The sequence below is a fragment of the Daktulosphaira vitifoliae genome, unplaced genomic scaffold, assembly GCF_025091365.1.
Source record: "Daktulosphaira vitifoliae isolate Bord-2020 unplaced genomic scaffold, ASM2509136v1 Scaffold_4, whole genome shotgun sequence".
Taxonomy (NCBI): Eukaryota; Metazoa; Arthropoda; class Insecta; order Hemiptera; family Phylloxeridae; genus Daktulosphaira; species Daktulosphaira vitifoliae.
Window position 1 is genome coordinate 37,010,977 of NW_026099575.1, and position 22,711 is coordinate 37,033,687.

Consider the following 22,711-nt stretch of genomic DNA (forward strand, 5'->3'; position numbering starts at 1 on the left):
AAAAAAAAAAAAAAAAAAAAACTATACCTTTTGAGTGGAAAAGAATTATCTTATACAGTTCATTGTAAACACAACATGTATTTTTATTATTAAGGTCGCACGCAACGTATTGTTTTGTGTGGTTATTTTAGCTTAAGAAAAGCTAGTGAAATTAATCAATTTTTATTTTATACATTATCCTTCAACGGCTATGCTATTGCCAATCTATTTTTCCTGGTCCTAAACCTTTTGACGCATTTTGTTTTTGTATCCATTAGTCATATTTCTGTATATCGAAACTTCACCATCGATTCATTTGTCACGAATATATCACTGTAACTATTTCCCGAAGTTTTTGTTGTATCGCAGTGCTTGTATAGGTAAAGGAAATTGTATTATAATGCTTATTGCAAAGGCGTTGAATTGATTAATGCGCTCGAATGCTTTTTGTAGTAATACTACAGTGCCAAAAAGGAAACCTGCTTTGTAAATAAAATGGATACCCGTTGATGGGCCGTTCGACATTTTCGGCGAGTACGACGTGGTCTCAATAAAATCTATTAAAACTTATGACACTACAATTATTTCCGAATTCTCACACGACCCACCTCGAACATCGATAATAATAAAAAAACGTATATTTTCTTATAAGTTTTGCGGTATGTGTCAAAATAAAAGTTAGCTTTTGTACGATTCTCTAGAGTTAAAGACAGTAACAGCCATCTAGGGTTTTTATTATATATGTATTAGTTTATTGTATATTATATTTTGCGCGAAACTGAAATGGTAAGAGTTTTATAATAAGGTTTTTACTTTTTACATTGTCAGCAAACGCGATAATTTTTTTTTTCCACTAGAACGGATTTTCCACCAGTCTCACATTGAACTTAGGAATCGTGTGCCATTGAAAATAGGGAGGGTTTAAGAATAATGAAGTTTATTTCTATTAAATGCAAAAATAAGTTCTCGTCTTATTTTCTTAAACTTTTTTTATTTAAAAGAAAAAAAAATAGTCGAAACATTTGATTTGTTTTACTTGATGAATGTGTCAGTTTCGAGATAATTTTTTCTACTCGTTCCATTTTCTTGAAGTGCACGAAATATTAACTGCATTTAACCTTATGTCGTCTAACTTTCCACTTAATAATAGTAAAATAATCTCTTTTTAACGCTTTGGTGCAATTAACAATTTTAGATTAACGTCTCCCGCGTTAAATTACATTATAAAGACATAGTTTCTTGTGAGTTGTAAAATAAAATATTTGTTCTTTAAACTTGAATTTTCGAAGTCTTAGTATTCTTTGATATTATTTTCTTTTATCTTTCTTTTTTCTGTGTGATTTTCATTAAACTTGTAAACTCCGTACACAACGAAGGATTTCCGTTATATTATTTGCGCTGATCTTGTGATTTTGTCAAGTTTTTTTTTCGTTGAAATTATATTTAATCAAAATTACATTCTGGCTGTTTATATTGCGATCCATAAAAACACGATCATTTTTACCCAACTTCTACAAGACGAGCAGTTTAATAATATTCATATATTTGCATAATACTGTGTTTTATATCTATTAAAAATGTAATTTAAAATGATCGTCTCCCGGAAAAATTGAAATCGTCTGTTATTGCCCTCGGGTAACCAAAAGGTCTCGCCGATGATAATGGACCCCCTCCTGTGGATTGTACGCAGTATTCATTTAAATGCCATCCACGGAGGATATAATTACCACCGTAGGTCTAATCTGCGGTATTGGCTGTGCGGCATTAATAACGCCCCATTCGATGATGTTGACTTTGTTCGTAGGCTTTGCTCGATGGAGGAAGAGGAGACCGCAAGCGACAGATAATTCACGACGTTATTGCCATATCGCGTTAATGATCGATGTCGTTGTGACGTACTTCCGATGGTCTGTATATATTTTTTCATATCAAATGCTGTCGACGAATTCATCTTGCAGTAATGTTAAAGACCGCGTCGAAGACAAGATAATGCGTCTGACGAGTGCGTCGTCTCGTTCGCGTCACGCTAAAGAGTGTTATTGTTGTAGTGCTTAAAAATTCGCTGTGTGCCGTAACTTACTTGGATGGCATTATAAAGTAATTTTGGGATAACAGCGCAGGCATCTAATCGTTCCGATGATTATCCCTGTTGGCGTTATAGCAACCGAACCAACAAGCGCAGATATGTTTATGTTAACAACTTGATTAGCAATATCCTGTGAAACTTGGACGTCCTTTTAGGTTAATGGCTACGACACTTGCATTGTAAATGTCATTCAATCGATAATTGGCGTCCCTCGAAACCGTATAGGTTATTTCAATCGTGTACTTATCAGACGGCACAGGAATTTAATGGACCGGTAGAAAAAATCTCTCGGGAGATAGACTTAATTAAAAAATATTCCATTTATTTTTCCAAATAATATTATTAAGAGTTTAAAATTGAAAGCGCTTTTTAATTTGAATCTTATCTCGTTTCAATCGTAAAACAACTAATTAAAAATAATCGACTTCTTTTTAGCTTTTAATAAACTCGAGCGTATGTGAACGATGTTATTGTCGTCTTATTGCATTTTAGTAGACCCACCGAAAAAGTTCATTTTTTTTTACGGTGGGGGGAAAAATGAATGCTAAATAAATACAACCGCCCTTTCATTTTTTCAAGAGTAATTTTTGTGCATGAGAATTGTTCTTTACAAGAGAGGGCGGTAACAAAATAATATATTGTCTTTTTTTTTTTTTTTTTGAACTATTTAGAGAAACATAGTTTTAATTTTGATATGACGTACATTGTGTTAACACTATTGTCGTAACACCACACTGATTACATCGTGATATTTGTATAGGTTACTACGCTGTTGAAAGTAACCATAATAATAAAAAGGGGTAACTCCAACCGAACGTGTTACATTCACCGGGGACGTCTTTCACCGAATTTCTGTTTGACTGGGGTAAATGTCGCTTATTTTTCTTTTCAATTTATCGACCGTGTAAAAATGTTTTTGGCCTCACGGTGTACAATGAGCACATGACTCGGTTTCACCATGCCATCCATTGACTTGCATTGTAACCGAGTAACGGCCTTTGTTTAAAAATGTCAGTCGGGGACATTTAAATGCCATAGCCGTCGTTTAATTTTGTTTTTGGAAATTAGGACATCCGAGGGCAGATAAAATTCGTATATTTAGGACTAATCTAAAGTGGTGGTGAAGGGGCATACCAATTAGGAAGGGTTGAATTAAGAAGATAGTGTTCAAACTCGAACATGCCAGTAATGTCAAGTCTAAAATCCAAATGTTGTTAGTCTAAAAAAAAAGAAATTCTAAAATTAGTTCAAAGGTCATGATGTTATTAAATGATTATAAATTCTACGTTTTTTCACGAAGCCGCCGGTCGTTTAACTGGAAAGTTAAATTATCTATTATAAATCGAAAAGCAAAAAATATTACAATTAAAAATGACGTTCATATTTAATTTCTCATTTTCGTCAGTTTTATTTTTTTGACTATTCAAAATAATTAATTATCGATTTATTTTCGGTTATGGTTATTTATGATAATGATTGTAATTTATAACGTTAGTCCGCACTATTGACTAATATAGTCAACATCAACTCATTAATATAATGAGTTGATGATAGCACATCGATTGCGCTTATACATTGTAATATAAACGACTAATTACCATTCTGACGTGTATTCTATTAATTTTAGACTTACAAAAACGCAGTATCGGTATAATACGTGAAGTTAAGGCATCGAGTCTGTCGGCGTAAATTTGTCTGGTTATAATTAAGTGGCTGAAATTTACGTATAACATAAATGGTGTAATTTTTTTTTTTTAATATTAACTGTTATTCGATTATTACTTCTTATGTCGCTCGTTTTGAATATATAGTTTTAAGCTTATTTTTACTACATTATTCTTATGGTAGTATATCATTGCGTTTTATAATTACAAAAATATCAATATATATTAGAATGGAAAAATTGATTTTGGCATTGTTGTTTTCGTAAGAGTGAAATAAATAAAATCTTCTAGAAATTTTTAATTGAAATAATTAGATATTTTTTTAGCAAATTCGATCAAATATTCATTCGGTTAAATCAAACGTGTAAATATTGTTCCATTTGAAATCTGACGACTAATGAAAACAACGTTTTTCAGCTGTAGTTACTCTCGAGTTGATCATGCATATGAAATTAAACTCTATTGGATCAGAACGACTGAAACTTGCAAACGACAAAAATCTAGAGAATAGTTTAAAAACTTTTTTAATAATTTTTATTTAAATTTCATCGTTCGTAAAAGCTAAACTTTGCTGACATATTGACTGTTGTTCACTAAGACAAGCGACCGGATCGTTCCAGAAAGATATCTCCTCACTTTTTGGATTTACAGAAAAATATACTCGTATGAATGTAATTATAAATTTGGCTCGCACGCAAACATTTCATCGTTAAGTTACTCGAGTAATTTAATTTGAGAATTGTCTGATGATCACTAAGAGTGTACACGACGGAAAATATTTGTCCACGCGGCCAACGATAAAGGCAAATTTACCGAATGCGTCGGCTGTAGAAATGGTTTCCTCTAGTCGCTCGGAGTTGCAATTAAAGCACAACTATTACAGTAAACAACTGGAGCGTTCGTGGGAAGTGTATACGGCAACCTGAAATTGACGTTATTGTTGTTGTTTGACATGTTATTTTTTCTACTCTTCAAAATCTCATCTCGGCGTAAATATTTTCCGACATCCTGTCGGAAGACAACACTATTTATTTTAAACGAACGACGTTAAATCGGCGGAAGACAAAATAAAACATTTTAATACTCCCAAAGTGTGCTTAAAGATAATACCGTCGACGTCTTCGCGTGTGTGTGTCCACCAAATGGGATTTAGTTGATGAAACTGCTCCGCGCCCCTCCTAGTGTAACTGGTGCGGTAACGGGGAGGGGAGAGAGGTGTTTCCTACGCGATATTACTCTGCGTAATTCCATTTGGCTCCTGAGCCCTGTGCTCATCCATCAGCTTAGTGTGTGGATTATAAAGACGTTTCTTTCGCCAGCACTAATAATTATATTTCATGGCGTTAAAATAATCACGTGGGGGTACGGTGAACAACGACGCCGTAGTCTCATTTCGCTGGCAGTAATTACAACGACGCCGTGTAAATTCGTTTTGCTCTATCGAAATGCTGCACTTTTTAACCGTCGTCGCGTTGCGCGACCACGTCAATTGCACGTTATTTGCGCTCGTACGGTTCGATTAAACAATGCTTAACGCGGCGGTAATAAGTCGCCAATTTTCGTCGAAACGTTATGAGTACTTACGACATTTTGTATTTCCCCCGATAAATTCGTATCGTGATATTTGATGACACCGGGAATGATAACGACGGACCAAACGACCGTGTCTTCTATGTCCATTCAACGTAATCTCGGCTTTCGTATTTCCGTTGACGAGACACAACCGCAAACTATTTTGTAGCAATGTGTGCGCGACGATTAATAAATGAACGATCGGCGTGTTATTGTTGTAGTAGCGATAACACGCAAACCTTTTGGGGTCTTGGGTGTCGTTGAACGCTTAGGAACGAGGAAACGAATGGATCCCGCGCAAAACGGACAAACGCTGGGGCGGGTAGAATCGCGGCTCGAACGGATAATAATATTATTATAAGCCTCGTCGCCTGACCGTGTAATTAAATCGTTTAAATAAATTTTGGCGGCTCGATACGACAGCTGGGAAAAGGTCTACCCGGAGGCGCATAACTGTGACGCGGCTTTGGGGTGCTATTTAGGGAAACTCCTCCGTCTTGTGTTACCGCTGTGCGACGGCCGCAGCCTTGGCCCTTCATGCGCTCGTTGCGTGTATTTCGTCGCACTATATACTTATACCCTGGTGAGATTAAATTTAAATTAATNGATAGACTATATACTTATACCCTGGTGAGATTAAATTTAAATTAATTGACAAACTTTAGTCGTGTTCGTATTGGTGCGCTCTGTCAGTGGAGGGGGGAGGGGTTAGTTCCTGTGCGAACAACTGGGGGAAGCAAGACGGACGGCATGCGTGTGTCCTATCAGTTTTGTATATCGCGTGTAACGAGGGCGAGGGGTCCGTTCAATTACTATTTTATTTTGTTCTCGACGGTTTTTTTATTTTCTACTTCGTTACCTTGTTTGTTTAATAAATAACAATAGGCTCCGGCCAATCAATTAGTCGGCAATTAATTTTCTCCGGCTGACGGGTTAATATAATCGCACAGTGTGAGTAAATATTTCGCGGACTATTTTAATACGGCGGTTTTGGCACTCGGGTCGCAATGGTTATCTCGTTTAGAAATGAGATTATTGCCGGCCCCGCAGTAACTTTGCAAAACGGCTGACAGTGCCGAGCAAATTAATTTCTGCCCGTCGAGTACCTTAAACTATTTCTGAGAACCGCATGCTAATCAACAATCGACGGTGTGTATATGTTTTCAAAGGCGTTTCGATATTCAAATCGATTTCGCATTTATTAACGGAAAACAACGAACGTGTGAAATGTGCACTGACTCGAGTAAGCGTTAACGGCTTAGAGTTGACGGGGGGGGGGTCACCCGTGCCAAAAGATAATCGTCGATTTTATCACCTCTGAGGGAATACGGCAACGTATTTGTTCTCACTTTTTGTTTTGTCCCAAAAACCCTTTGACGGTACGATTTCATTTTATCTACTCGTATTTCTTTTTTCGTCAAATATTCTCTTTTATTCGTTCGACTAAAAAATATCGGAACGATTAAATCTTATTGTTGTCGACTGTATTATTTACTCACACCGTTTGTTTGCCGTCGTCGAGTAAATACAATCAAAGTTTGAACGAGCTAAGGGTATGCGTTCGGTCCAAAACGTTTTGGGAAACGTGTACAAGCAAATAGCTTATCATATAAAAAAACATTCAAATTGATTACATATGCCGTTTGGACGATTTTTTTTAGGTTATATGGATGCGCATAGTTTTCTCTCAGGGGGCTCGTCGTACTCGGTCGAAGACCTTAACGTTTGTCGAGTTGGCCAATTTATTTTAGGTTAAATTGTAAATTGGATTTGTCGCGGACGATTTGTTGTCAGACTAAGTGAAATTGTAAAATAATTTTTATCTAAAACGTTTTTTTCGTCGACCTTTTCAACGTTATCAGCTCTTCTATCAATCCGTCCAAATGAATATTCGCAAAAAGTTCCATTTGCATATTATTTTCCGGTATTTTCCCCTCTTTGCATCCTGTCGACGTCATTTATTTTTCAACAGTCGCTACACATATGCCGTGACACATGTTATGTCATCCAATCGAATAATATTTCTCTGTCTCTTGGAAACATTTAACACAGAAAAAAGTCGCAAATAGATTTACCCGTCTGGAAGTGCAAAATATAAATAAACCAAAAATAATAAATTAAGTTAACGCCCCACGTATCGCTGTGCATATAATCAAGTTAATTAAAGCGATGAAATCAATTTATTTGTCAACAGTTTTTTCAACGATTACCCATAATTATTTGCTCGCTATCTATAAACAAGAGTAAAAATAAATGGATCAGAAAAGTCAATAAAAAAAATGTCTGTAGCTTGGTCGGCAGTCACGGTTCACACTTCCATTTGTCCTCTAATTGGTGCCAATAATCATATTGGATAGTCGTAGCAACCTCACCTATTTCCCCTCTGTCGGTTGATTGATTCGATCACAGTGTCACCACTAGCAGTCGGTGGTCTCTCTCTTTAATTAACCGTCCCCTCCGTGCCCTGTTCGGTCATTATGCGCTCTAACCATTGCTTGGTCGGTTTTCTACTCGACTCAAATTTCGCATCGAATAGTTGCTCTGTGGGCATTTAATAGTAAACATTTATATTGGACATCATTTTGTGTTGGCAATGATAATACCAATTTAATCGAGTTTAAATGTCACGTCCCTGGCAATCAAATCGTGTCTCTCTATCATGACACCATTTATCAATTATGATGACAGTATTTCCTACGAGTGTTTTATTTGTTTTGCGAGCTGAAATAGATAATAAACATCATCGCGGGAAATTGCACAAGCCGTTAGAAATCCCTCGCACAATAGAAGTCTCACGATTTTATTTTTTAAGTATCAAGTTATATATATATTTGTAAATCATTTATTTGAAATGATTGAACAAAAAACGTTGATGCGAATACATCGCTCATTATTTTTTTTTATGCGACTTAGTAAGAAAAGAAAATCTGTTGTCAAATCATTTGATCTGACAAAGTAATGTTAATCCCAATAGAAAGCGCATTTAGTCTCGACTTTGTTAATCTCTTGAGCTCGACGTATTTTGCAATTTATCCTTTTAGACATTTTCATCATAATGATATTTTTTTTGTCAAGCAATGTTTCCCGACCGTATTTCGTTTACTCGCCTTTACTACTATTGACATTCCATTATTACTTATTTTTTAATGCTCCAATCTGCAAAGAGAAGTTTAAAATCGGCGTTCTCTTAACTATGTGTACTACTATCCTTTATCTGTTGGTCTATAAATTATCACCGACTATACTCAATTTTTTATTTTAAATTAAAATTATTAATTTTAAATATTAAAATTATTTAATTCAAGAAGCCACAAAAACCTTAAAAACAATCACGGATATGTATTTGGGAACAATGTTACCAATATCAACGCATAACACATACAACCTGATCGAAAAAAAATCTCCTTTTATTATTACCCTAGTGACATTATCACTAAATAATTTTATCACATTTTTTCAATTTACACTAGTTATTAAGAATTTTTCATTGGCCCACTGAATAACGTCAATGAGGAGGGGGCTGTTATATAAGGGGATTTTTTTCTGGATCTCAGGAACCGATTAATCGAAGGACTGCGATAGTTTCGTAAGTGTTGAAATTTGGCGTGTCAAGAATACACCGACGTTTTTATTGTTTCTATGAGCTTTGCAGTATTAATGACGGCCAATAGATTTGTCCGTATGCTCGCGAAAATGATAAATAACGTTTGAGATGTTTATTATCAAAAGATTATTAAATATGTCCCGGGGGCGTTGTCGACCTGCAGCAAACATTGTCTTGTAGCGTACTAAGCCTCGTTTTGGGTTCCACTCAAAGTCATTAAGTCGTTGGTATTGAATGCTACTCGTTTCGAATAAATTCCAAGTCGAGATATCATTCGACGCGCACTCGGATGTAAAGACTTTTCTCAAAGGTTATTTCTTCGTTGTACATACGACACATACGACCGTTACAATTTTCCGTAAACATAATAATGTATTCCCGGAATGCTCACCGATAGAAAATTGAGATTTTAAGTTTTAACTTAAGGAAATCGGTTATAATTATAACCGATTTAGGTTATTTATTATTTTGAAAATGTCTTGAGCTTTAAGCGTTTAGACGGAAACGCGCAATTTATGTACTCGTTAGAACGAACTGATTGAGAAGTTTTTGTACCATGTCAGCATGGAACAGACAAAATCTGTTGTTATGGCTGCGCGTCCCACTGCTGGATATTATGGTGATCAATTGTTTTTGTTCGGATGGTACGGCCAAGAGGTGCGCTCTTAAATAATTCAAACTCATTTATATAAAGAATAAAAATGAATTCTCTTGGTGAAATAAAACGTTGACAGGCGATTTCGAAATTGCAAACTATGTTTACTTTAGTTTTGTTTTTTATTTTGCTCGCGAGAATTTCGAAAAATATCCGTCGGAATTGAATAACTGTCATCGGTGTTTGTTGTTGGAAAGAAAGATGTCTGCGTGTGGTTGAATAAAATTAATTTTTTTTTCCGCATACAAGCGCACGTTAATAATCCGAATTGATATTTATACCAGATAAAACGGTTATTGTTTTTTTTTTTTTTTTCTGTAATGCAAAGGCCAACACAGTGGCGTAGAACTACTAGGCTTTGTAACGTTTCGTCGATTTATTTCGAGTCCGTACAAATCGTAAAACGTGAAAATGTCAATTTTGCGCTTGATTGATTATACAATACGCTGGAAAATGACTAAGGGAAAATAAATAACCTCGAGAAATCCCTTTCTTTAATAATGAGTACTTATGTGTATTCAGTATTATTGACACGACGTTTCGCAGACAACTGTAAACTACAGTAAGATCAAAAGACGAAATTGTATAAAAAGAAAAATTTTATCATTATTATTTACAACAACAGTTTTATTCTTAATCTAAAATTACTCTGTGCCGTTTTAAAAAGGTATATTATAATCATTTGCACATAACATCGTAGAAACGTGCCATGCATTTTTTATGACGAACCCTACAAAAAGTCTACATAGTGGTGTTTTTTGTGTCGAGTACTCACATTTTGGCCCATGTGTGTATATAAATGTTTTTCTTGCTGTTGTTAATATTTGTGCATGTCGTTTAGCAGTTATTCCGCAACCATCAAGCGCAACAGGCAGCCGCAGCAGCAGCCGCCGCCGCTGCTAACCCGGCCGCGGCGGCCGCAGTAGCTGCTCAACAACTGCAGCTCATTCAGCAACAGCAGCAACAACAATTCCATTTACAACAACAACAGCAACTAGCCGCAGCGGCGGCCGGACTCGCTGCAGCGGCATCGGCACCCGCTGCTACACCAGTGGCGGCTGCAGCAGCCGCGGCTTCTTTCGCGCCACCCGGCACGGCAGCTACTACGCCGTACCTCATTAACCCTCAGGAACCATATGTCATTGCCGGTAATTATTTCCCGCTTGTTTTTTTTTTTTTTTTATAAATAATTATCATAAATTAAAGTATATAAGTTCTGGATAAACACTAGAAAGAGACGTATGTTTTACTTTCTCTTATGTTGCTTGTCTTATTTTTTTGAGTTTTCGAAGAAAACATCTAGAACTGTTCTATATTTGTTTCGTGTACATATGCTCTTATTTATCTTGAAAATCTGTACAAAAAACAAATGTATCTATTTCATTTTTGGTCGTCCCGTGTATATAATGTACTACACGTTTTCTGTATGTGTGCGTGTGTGTCTCAATAAAGGCTTTATGGGCTCAGGTCCGACGGTGGTGCCACAGTACTATGGAGTTCCATGGGGAATGTATCCGGCGGGCAGCATCATCCAGCCAGCTGGAGCGGCCGGTGGCCAACCCGGAACGACGACCAACGGCACGAACACGGCTAACCAACAACGCAGGCCAATGAGTCCGTCGCAGGCCGACGGCACCCAATACCAAGTGATACCCGCATTCTACGACCAAAACGGTTCGCTAGTGATGACCCGCAATGGCGGTCAGCTTCGGCTCGTCTCGCCGGCTTCAGTTATCGTCAACGCGCAGCAAGGTAACTATCATCATCCGTTCATAATTTTCCCCACTCCAGTAAAACAGCGTGAACTGCTCTAGAGAAACCATTACACGCAGTGACTTTTATCTTAGACGGAGGGACACGAATATTCTCTCAACCCGCTTAATGTTTCAATTAAACAACATAATTTATGATTTTAAATTAGTTCGAAGTTGCATAATTGTTAATAATATCTCGTCGTCGTCCTCCTTCTGCGTGTCGCAAATTACCATAATGCAATGTAATATGTCCGTTTATAGTAACACGACTGTTATGAAATTAAATTAGTGTTATTATTTAACTTATTACAAATGTAAAGGGCCGTTTAAACGTGTGAACTTTGTTGTGTGTGTACAGCAGGTCTCCAACCACAGCCTCAGCAGGCGGTCGGTTCGGCAGCCAACAACTATTCGACCAACTTGACCTCACTGACATCCAGCCTTTCGTCGCTGGGGGTCAGCGCAGGTAAATTTTGCATGAGTCAACCAAATACAGTTTGTTTGTTTTTGTGTTTCTCATTTGTTTTACACTCTCAATACCCAAACATCTTTTTACCAGCCACAATTCATTTAGTTATTACTATCGTTGTTATGCTGTGTGTGTGTATTATTAATATTTGCACGCTTTTTTTTTTTTTGTTATTTCAGCGTTGTTGTATCCTTTTTCACTACCCTCACTCTGTATCAGTTATATTTAGCCGACTCATTTCACAGCCGTGTCATGTCTACGGCGCATCTTTTTGTGTGTAGTCTTTTGATTTTCCATCTTCCTTAATAATAATAAAACATTACTATAGTTTCAGTAGTACTAATGCTTTATCATTGTTAACTTCTTGTCGACTAATAGTACACGGCATGTATGTATCATACACTTGAACAAAAATCAAGATTAACTGTAATGCTTGTTTGACCAACACTTTTGCTCTCCACTAACAATATTTCCATTTAATTTTTATTTACTCTCATTCACTAACAATACTATAATTTATATTATTATTATTTTTGTTATAAATATCTTAAATTCAAACTGAAATGAAATACTTGGGGATAAAGATTTTGATTTTTGCATAAATTCCACGCGTTTGATATTTCAATGAAATCTTTGGATTTGGAAAGTATCTGCTCTTATTAGTTCCCCGAGTTCGTGGTGAACATCACGTTTCTTATGCCANCCCGAGTTCGTGGTGAACATCGCGTTTCTTATGCCACTAATAAATAACCTCGGGGCGGGGAGGGTTTACGAAAGAATTCAAATTATAATTTACGTCAGCATTTACCCGCAAAATAATATTACACTATGTCATAATTATTATTCGGATCTCAAGTAACATACTATTCCACACCGCCTCGCTGCCATCGAAGTGCTCGTATTGCATCCAATTGCGGGGAGGAAATTAATTAAACGGAAATATCGTGACAGTTACGACGAATGCGCGTTAACTTTAACTTTCCTCTTTACCAAACATATGTGCTCAACATATGGTTTGTCCGTAGTAAATACACAATTCATTCTTGCCGTCAAGTACTTCTGAAAACTCCGGTAGAATAACCAAGTTTAATTTACAAAAATGAAACTTATCTGAATTGTCTCAAGTTTTCCCGTGTCGCTTCGAGTGATTATTATTTATTTAAGTGACAATTAATATATCGATTTTAATGTAGGAGATGTGGTATTTTATTCTTCATTTATTATTTGTAGATCTATTAGTATAGTCCCAACCGTGTTTTAGTAGTAGTACCAATCGGTAGGTACTGTTTAGTTGTTGTTGACTTGTTATATCAATCGTGTTAAAAACCAATTACTTTAATTATATTATATTTCTTATATTTTTTGATTAATAGAATATTATTTCTCTTAGCAGGAATGCATGATGTCAACGCCAGTCTTGGATTGAGTTCTGGCAANGTTGTTGACTTGTTATATCAATCGTGTTAAAAAACAATTACTTTAATTATATTATATTGATTTATATTTTTTGATTAATAGAATATTATTTCTCTTAGCAGGAATGCATGATGTCAACGCCAGTCTTGGATTGAGTTCTGGCAATGCTGGAAGGCGTGATTCATTTGATCGCAATACGTCCGCTTTTTCGCCGTCCATGGACTATGCTCGTCCTCCCAAGTGGCCTCAGTACGGAGCACTTGGTAAGTGAACCGTGTTAACGAAATAGTATTCTTATTTAATATCATGAATTGTTTTCTTAACAGCTTCACAGAGTCCTCTCGGCTTGGCATCTGGTTCACTAACGCCACCGCCAACAATGGGATCAGCGTCCAATTTACAGCTGGGACTGATGAGTTCAGCAGCCAACAATGCCAACCGAAGCTTGATGAACGCTGCACCTGGTGCTGAAACCATGTCTAAATTTAGAGCTAGTGGTAAAAAATATAGATGCCAATTGTAAAATATTTAATCATAGACTAATAATGTCTTAAATTTTCATTTAAGATTATGCAATGGGAGGTCTGGCTGCAAATGGAACTATGTTCAATACTGCGGCCAATCCAAACGCATCGAGTTCGTTGTTCAACAAGATGGGAGTTAGAGGAAGCACATCGTCTCTTGGTGGATCTTCTATAACATTAGATTCAAAACCATCAGGTCGAAGCCGTCTATTGGAAGACTTCAGGTAGATGAGTTTTTAAATAATATATTTTTTAATTATGCTTGCTGCTGTAGAGACATTATCAGTAGCCAAGGTGCAAAACCTACATTGGCTATTGCTTAAAGTTTCTAAAGTTGTATAGCTTTCTTGCTTCATTAATCGTAATCGATCCGATTCTCCTGCACTGTGGCAGGAACAATCGTTACCCCAGTCTCCAATTACGAGACTTGACCAATCATATTGTCGAGTTTTCTCAAGATCAACATGGATCCAGATTCATTCAACAGAAACTGGAAAGAGCTTCTACCCCAGAAAAGCAGTTGGTGTTCTCTGAAATATTGGCGGCCGCCTACAGTCTAATGACAGATGTGTTTGGTAATTATGTCATTCAAAAGTTCTTTGAATTTGGGACGCCAGAACAGAAATCAACTTTAGCACAGAAGGTAAATATTTTATTTTTGAGATTATTTGGAAATATTACCTCTTTAAACTTAAATATTATTCTAATTATAGGTTAGAGGACATGTACTACCATTGGCATTACAAATGTATGGCTGCAGGGTTATTCAAAAAGCTTTAGAAAGTGTTGGAGGTGAACAACAAGTTGAAATAGTGAGAGAATTAGATGGACACGTCTTAAAATGTGTTAAAGATCAAAATGGTAATCATGTGGTGCAAAAATGTATTGAGTGTGTGGATCCTCATGCATTACAGTTTATTATAAATGCTTTCCAAGGACAAGTATGTTATTTGTATCTTTTACTTAATGTTATTTATCACCATAATCTAATAAATATTTTTTTGTTGTATATAGGTCTTAACTTTATCCACGCACCCATATGGATGTAGAGTCATTCAACGCATACTGGAACATTGTACACCTGAACAGACTGCACCTATACTTGACGAAATGCATCAGCATGTTGAACAATTAATTCAGGACCAATATGGCAACTATGTCATTCAACATGTATTAGGTAAATGATTAACTAGGATGAAATTTTTACTATTGTATTGTATGGTTATAATTTAATCATGATATATTACTATTTCTTCAGAACACGGTAAACAAGAGGATAAATCTAAATTGATATGTTCTGTTCGTGGTAAAGTTCTGACATTGTCGCAACATAAATTTGCATCCAATGTTGTAGAAAAATGTGTTACACATGCCACTCGTAGTGAACGATCTATGTTAATTGAAGAAGTTTGCGGATTTAATGATAAGTAAGTTCATTCCTCTTATATTTTTAAGTAAATCTTCTTAAATATGATATTTTTCCTTAGTGCTTTACATGTTATGATGAAAGATCAGTATGCTAATTATGTGGTACAGAAAATGTTGGATGTTTGTGAATCTTCACAACGCAAAATTTTGATGCACAAAATCCGTCCACATTTTGCTTCACTTCGAAAATACACTTATGGTAAACATATAATTTCTAAACTGGAAAAGTACTTTATGAAGAGTAATCAACAATCGGTGCCAGTATCTGATTTGGGACCTATTGGACCACCAACAAATGGGGTTCTTTAAATAATTTTTTTTTTTTTCCACTAAAATAGTTCAATTATTGTATCCCTTTTATTAAATATTTTGAATCCAAATTTCATTTCTAATTTTTCTTTTAAATTATTACTACTACTACTACTACTATATTATTATTATTATTATTCAAAGTTAGTGGGTTTAACTTAATTTTGTTCATTAAAGATATAAAATATCCAGTTTAGTTAGGTAATTATGTGGCTTTAGATATCTTTTTTATAGATTTGTTTAAAAACAAAAAAAAAAAAATTAATTAATCTAGCTTGATAGTGTGGGCTTTGATATTAAAATATTACACTTTTGAATACTGTATTGGCATAGACAACTACATTTTTAACTAAGTTCTAATATGGTGACGTTTACAAGGTATGTACATTGAAATAGATAAAATATTATTTAGTATCCAAATTGTTAATATGACCTCAGCAAATTTCTTATACAGCGTTAATGTATAATTTGCTCCTTTTTCATATATGTACAAAAAAAATTATAAATCTTTGGTCATGTTTTTTTATTTAATACTATTTTTTTAACCGAACACTTAATAATTGTGTATAATATTTTGTATAATTTTCTTTTTTAATATAGATTTCCTTTAATTTTAAACAGGGTTTAATTAGATTTTGATAGTGAAGTTTTGTTTGTTTTTCTGTAATGTAAAAAAGTCAAGTATCTTTTCTATATAAATATTACGTCTGTATACATATATAAATTGAAAAGTTATTCATTCCTGTAAAATTTTTTTTTGTACGCTGTATAAAGAAATTATATAATATGCACATAATTATTGCTACAATGCTTGTTTTTATTTATATACAAATAATTTATATAAATATATATATGATGTATAAAATTGCATATTTGAAATATAAAATCTATAAAGCCATTTCGTTTTTGTGTTGTATAAATATTTTGAAATCTGTAATAAACTGTAAATCATTCTAGTTTCGGGTAACATATAAATAAATTATTATTTTTATTATATATTTATAAATATATATTTTTTCTTAGTATTATTTACAATATTCAAATAAATGAAGATATAAAATGGTGATAAATGTATATAATATAAAATAATGTATTTTTTTTTTTTTTTTACGAGTATCATTTTCATTTGCAATGCATTTTTTTATTATTATTATGTTAAACTCTAAGTGAGTTTCCCATAGACACATAAGTTTAGAATATTATGTTCCTGTTATATGTACATAATAAAGAAAAAAATCATTAGTATACATGGGTTTTTTTTTCAAATATTAAACACTTTATTTTTGCTTATGCAGTTTAATTTCAATTTGTATAATAATTTCTTACCAGCAATCACTAATAGTGTTCATAGAAACGAAAAACTATATTTTTGTTTTACAATTTTTATTTCCATCATACTTGTTTAATATTTAAAAATGAAGCATAGTAAAAAAAATTATTAAAGACTGTTAATTTTTAGTATTTTGTGTAAAAAATTTACTTTTAAATTTTCTTTTCAAAAATTTATAATTTACCAGCATTCAGGGAAAAAAATTATTTAAATTAATATTATTGAATAAATTTAATAAAATATTGCAGTTTTATACATTACTATTCTTAAAAATAACTTTTTATGTAAAATTTTTCACATGCATTTTATTTGATATTTATAATAACTCCTAGTTTTCAACCAGAAATAATTTCATCATAAAATCAAAACATCCATATAATATTAAATTTATGTATGTATTAATACGTAATATATTTGCTGTCCTTAATCTTTTTTAATCTTATATGAAGCAATCGTTTTTTTTTTTTTTTAAGGCGCGCGCTATAATAGTAAAGTCGCACCAAAACTGATAGAATTTAATTATAACTAAATAGTTTAAATTATTATTATTATCTAGATGTTGAAGTTGTTTATCTTATTTAGATGTGTAATGATTTTATGTGAATGATTTCACATATATAGCTGTATAGCGTTAAAGGTGATGATAAATATTATAATATAATAAACTATGATTTAATATTGACGTTCCAAGATAACAAACTTCTTTATGTTGCGTAATATACTACTAGAGTAGTAATATTATTGATTAATATAATTATTATCATTTTTATTATTATTATACATTTGATTTATATTTTTAGTTTTATTATAATATTAATTTTTTGTTTTATGTATAACTAATAAATTATTGTATAGTTATACACTAACACAGTTGTAAACCATATTCACATGTTGTCATTCTTTTAAAATGCAACAACTGAATTAGAATAACTTACACACACCAATGAATGTGAGACCTTCACAGTAATTTCAATTATATAATGATTAATTAATTTTAATTCAATTTAGTAGGTTTTTGTAAATTAAATTGTAATAATCACTTTGAAAATGAGTTATAAATAAAATAAAATTAATAAATCATTTCAAGACTGATGTGTAAAGGTTAATTAATTAATATATTACAACACTGTAAAATTATAACCAAAAAATTATAAAAACATTTAAATTTATTAATTTTTTTTTAATTTTATCTACTAATTCATGCATTTCAAAATAATTACCTATTAAATCATTATACCATCAGTGTGTAATTTTTTCTTGCTTTTGGTTATTGTTTCATTTATTTAGACCTTGAAATATTTAGAATTATCATAAATAATTACTATATTCTATTGTTAATTTTTAGTCAAGTAATTAAAATGATTTTTAAAAAATCCTTATTCTTATTTACAGAAATACATAAATATATATTGAATAAAAATTTAGGTGTTTAAAATCATTGTAAAATGTGTTATTCTATTTGATACTTTTGAATATTTATATAAAATATTAAAAATATTATTAAAATGCCTGTAAATTAAAAAAACTTAAAATAATAATTATTTTTTTGTGTANTTATTTTATTTCACAAAATTTCAATACGTAAATTTTATTACAATTATTTTTGACAAATCTTTAGAACTACCTTAATTAATTATTCATTGTTAAAAATTGTGATAAGGGCCTCAAAATCAATTTTTAAATCGGGCACTGCTCCTGTCACTAAGAAAGTGTAAAAACAAAATATTTAAAATCATAAAAAATTCTGTGATTCTTCGTCTTTTTCCCAACTACTTAGGTTTGACCATAAAAATTCTACAATAAATTTTATTAAAAATATTTTCAATAATAAATCTGTTTAGAAGAGTCATTTAGACATTAATAACTCCTTTAATTATTCATTAATTTTAGAGCAAGAAAAAATAAACTAACTTAAGTGAAAGATTTTGTACAAATAATTGTAGTACATAATTGAACCAGTAATTTTCTGCAATTAGATTATAGTACTAAATGTTTTGATGAATCAAAAAATATTTAACGTTCTATGTAAAGAAGTGAATCGCATATTCTTAAATAAAAGCGATTTTAATAAAGTGTAGGTGGCACAGGCTTACTAAATGTCATTACTAGTTTGTAATTTAGAACACAGTTTTTGGTGTTCATATCTTCATATTTGATGGTTACTTCTTTGGTATCTTTTTCAAATGAAAAAGAGACTATTTGAACACATTTGTGTTCAAAAAATATGCATAGAAAATGTAGGTTTAACGACATTGAAAGAAGGCTTTAAAATATATGTTTAAGATGCATATATTATACACATAAAAATTTCACATATATAAACTGTTTTTTACTTGGAAAATCGAAGTTGCTGAAGTTTACCTAAAACGGGTTCAATATAAAATGTGTTAGAATTTCAAATTGTGTTAATATATCTTCTAAAAAATTGTTAAGACTAGTCTGATATATAAATTGTGTACCGTAAAAATATGATAATTTAGTGGTTTCAAGTAAACATTAAAATTTTAGTACTAGGAGCTCGTGAGAATATATAATAATATTTAAAAGAACATCATTATTAAAATTCGTAAATATTTTTTGTGATAACTCATGATTTCCTGGTACTTATGCTACAAAATTAGTTTAAGTTATAACTTGCATAATAATAATCTATGTTTGAATTGCTTGGATAAATTTAGTAATGATAAAACTGTTTTCTAATGTGTGAAATTTGTCCCATTTTATTATTTACACCATTATTATATTTCTAGAGCTCTTTATTATCTCAAAGTTATATACATATAAGAATACAACCATTACTCAAGTTAATTATTCGGATTTACTTCCTATGATATACCGGATCATTCCAGTTAGGTGCAATACATTTTGATACATGTGTTCGACTGTTTTTAAATTAATATTTTGATCAGTGATACTGTCTTTAAGCAATGCAGCAATAATTAAGAAATGATAATAATTAACAGACAAAAAGTTATAAGAACCTGAGAAATGAAAAAATTATACTGTAGTGTACGTTTACAATAGGATGTTCCCAAATTTACATTTTCATTTTCAACGATAAAAATAAAACTATATAAAGGGTATTTATACATTAGTTAGTAGTTTGCGTAGAATTTTATTCACTTCAAAACATTTAACACGAAAAAGAATTGGAATTTTTCTATAAAAAATTCTATGCACGTAAATGCAGTTCATCTAAACTACTATGACATAAAACTTATGTTTAGATAATTCTAAGGAACTCTTTTTGATATGTTATATTATAATATACAAGAAAAAAAAAACGATAGCACAGTGGGGTCATAGCCCAGTATGGACTTGGGAGAGTTGGGACAAGTTTAGATGATATCTGACAGTGATTATTATCACTATCATAAGAAACGCTTCAATACAAATCTGTAGATAGTATTTAATTTTAAGAAATTGGTGGATTATTCCAAAAGCAAAAATAACTCATAATTTTTGTTCTACTTCGATTGCTATATGCACATAAAAAATAGGCCGTCGGTAGTTTTTTTTTTTTTGGACTTTTAGTACATAAAATAAGTTTTATTTTAACATATATTTAAAAAACGTAGTATTCCAGGAACATTTTCAAAAGTTAAGTTGAAAAAGTTCTACTTTTTATACAAATATTCAAAAAAGCTTTTCTTAACTTTGAAGTGGAAAAATAATTAGTATTTCTGGAATAATAATAATAATCGGGACATATATATTTTTTTAAAAGTTATAGCAATTTAAAATCGAAAATTTGAACACAAAAATAGCATTTTTTTAATTACAGCATCCGTTTGCACGTAGAAGATAAGTCGTCAGGACAAATTTTTAATTTATAGTACGTAACATAAGCTTTAATTTGACATAAGTTTAAAGGACGCAGTACTTTCGGAACATATTTAAGTTGAAAAAGATACTATTTTGAATCCCTTCTTGTGCCCATATAGAGGGTCAGATTTTCAAAAATATTGTATCGAATAGAAGGGAAAAACTTAAAGTTTTAATATAACAATAATTATTTTGATTTGTTCATTTTTCAATAAGTTATGTCAATTTTTAGAGAAAAAAAAATGTCGAAATTCCTATTTTAAAAATCGTAATTTTTTGAGGGGGATTTCCACCATCTACGGGGAACAAGGGAAAAATGTTCAATTTTTGGGGGTAATATCTTCAACTAGATACGATTTGTGATCTTATGACGTATTGTTGAGAAAAATCAGTCCAGTGAGAACTGAGGAAAAGTAGTGACAGACACAAAAAAATAAATAAATAAACACATCATGGTAAAATTAATACCTTCTCGCCTTCGCATCAAAACTAAAAAATTTTACTGATCCATACATTTTCAAAAAGTTATAGTTTTATAAAGTTAAAAATATAAAATATAAAATCGAGAATTTTATCATAAAAAATTGCATATTTTTTAATATGGTTTTAATTTTTACAATGAAACATGAAATGAGTCATCCATATTTAAAAACCAGTTTGGATTTATGCCTAGTAAGTCAACAACGGGACCATTACTTTGTGTGAGGCAACTAATACAAATTTTAGGCAAATGAAGAAAAATCTATGTGTGGTATTTATAGATTTGGAGAAAGCGTATGATAGAGTACCGAGAGAGGTTTTAAAGTAGGCAATCCTGAGAAAAAGAGTCCCGAAAAGGTACATTAATATCATAGAGGATATGTATGTTGGCACTTGTACTAGGATAAAAAGCATAGGAAGAGTAACAGAAGGTTTTAAAGTAAAAGTAGGAGTGCACTAAGGTTTTGCTTTAAGCCCTTACTTATTTTCTACAGTGATAATACAAGGAAAGATGCCGTGGTTCATGTTGTTCGCTGACGATATAGTGTTAGAAAATAGAGAGGAAATTAATAGGTATAAATTAATAGGCAGAGTAAATAGAGTACGAGTTTTTGATAAAAGAGAACACAAGGTAGGTGAAATGAAGTGTTCATTGATGTATGTGATAGGAGAGTTGGAAAGTTTTTAAGATCAGTTATGCAAAAAAGCGGTGGTATTGACGTGGATATAAGACACAGGATTAAGTGCGTGTAGTTAAAGTAGAGAGAAACATCTGGTGTATTGTGCGATAAAAGAATTCCAATGAGGCTGAAAGGTAAATTCTATTAGACTGTAGTGAGACTAGCTATTATGTAAGGTTCAGAGTGTTGGGCGGTTGACAAGAAAGAAGAGCAGAGAATGAGAATGCTTAGATGGATGAGAGGAGTGACTAGAGAAAATAGGATAAGGAACGAATATATTACAGGGATTATAGGTGTAGCATCAATCATAATCAAAAAGTTATAGCATTATAAAGTTAAAAATATAAAAAAGAATTTTTTTACAAAAATCGTATTTTAGCTTCGATGCGAAGCTGAGAAGGTATTATTTTACTAAAATGTTTTTTTTTTGTGTCTGTTACCACTTTTTCTCAGCTCTCACCGAACCGATTTCTTTCAATGATACGTAAAAAGATCACAAATCGTATCTAGTCGAAGACATTAGCCTTAAAAATTGAAAAAATTTCCGTTAAATGGGGGAAACCTCCAAAAAAATTACAAAGTTAAAAATGGCTAATTTTCGNCGTTCCCCGTAAATGGGGGAAACCTCCAAAAAAATTACAAAGTTAAAAATGGCTAATTTTCGAAATTTTCGAAATTTTTTTTACTAAAAACTGCCGTAACTTTTTTAAAAATAAACATATCAATTAATTCATTTTTATAGATGCATGATGTCATTACCTATCATTTGGTATATTTTTTTTATAAATCTGACTTTTTACCTGCCCACAGGGGGGGATTTAAAATGACAACTCTTTTACAAAAAATTAATTTTTTCAACTTAACTTTTGAAAGTGTTCCGGAAGGTCTGACACTTTTATATATATCTTAAATTAAAGCTAATGTAATATACTTTAT

The 22,711-nt window shown here is 32.3% G+C and overlaps 1 protein-coding gene across 16 annotated transcripts in view; it reads left to right on the forward strand.

Annotated features, from left to right (window-relative positions):
* The window catches only part of LOC126905769 (maternal protein pumilio-like), a 79,630-nt gene extending 62,925 nt beyond the window's left edge, over nucleotides 1-16,705 (forward strand). For 7 of the 16 annotated variants that reach the window (XM_050685792.1, XM_050685786.1, XM_050685793.1 and 4 more), the window contains 11 exons: nucleotides 10,402-10,708; nucleotides 11,013-11,312; nucleotides 11,673-11,780; nucleotides 13,319-13,462; nucleotides 13,526-13,696; nucleotides 13,767-13,947; nucleotides 14,117-14,366; nucleotides 14,437-14,664; nucleotides 14,738-14,900; nucleotides 14,982-15,150; nucleotides 15,211-16,705. In XM_050685792.1, coding sequence (XP_050541749.1) covers nucleotides 10,402-10,708; nucleotides 11,013-11,312; nucleotides 11,673-11,780; nucleotides 13,319-13,462; nucleotides 13,526-13,696; nucleotides 13,767-13,947; nucleotides 14,117-14,366; nucleotides 14,437-14,664; nucleotides 14,738-14,900; nucleotides 14,982-15,150; nucleotides 15,211-15,460 — 2,271 coding nt within the window. In that variant the 3' untranslated portion in view covers nucleotides 15,461-16,705. The remainder of the gene's footprint in view (nucleotides 1-10,401; nucleotides 10,709-11,012; nucleotides 11,313-11,672; nucleotides 11,781-13,318; nucleotides 13,463-13,525; nucleotides 13,697-13,766; nucleotides 13,948-14,116; nucleotides 14,367-14,436; nucleotides 14,665-14,737; nucleotides 14,901-14,981; nucleotides 15,151-15,210) is intronic. The other 9 variants (XM_050685789.1, XM_050685795.1, XM_050685797.1 and 6 more) reach the window with 8 other exon arrangements.
* Nucleotides 16,706-22,711: the final 6,006 nt, after the last annotated feature.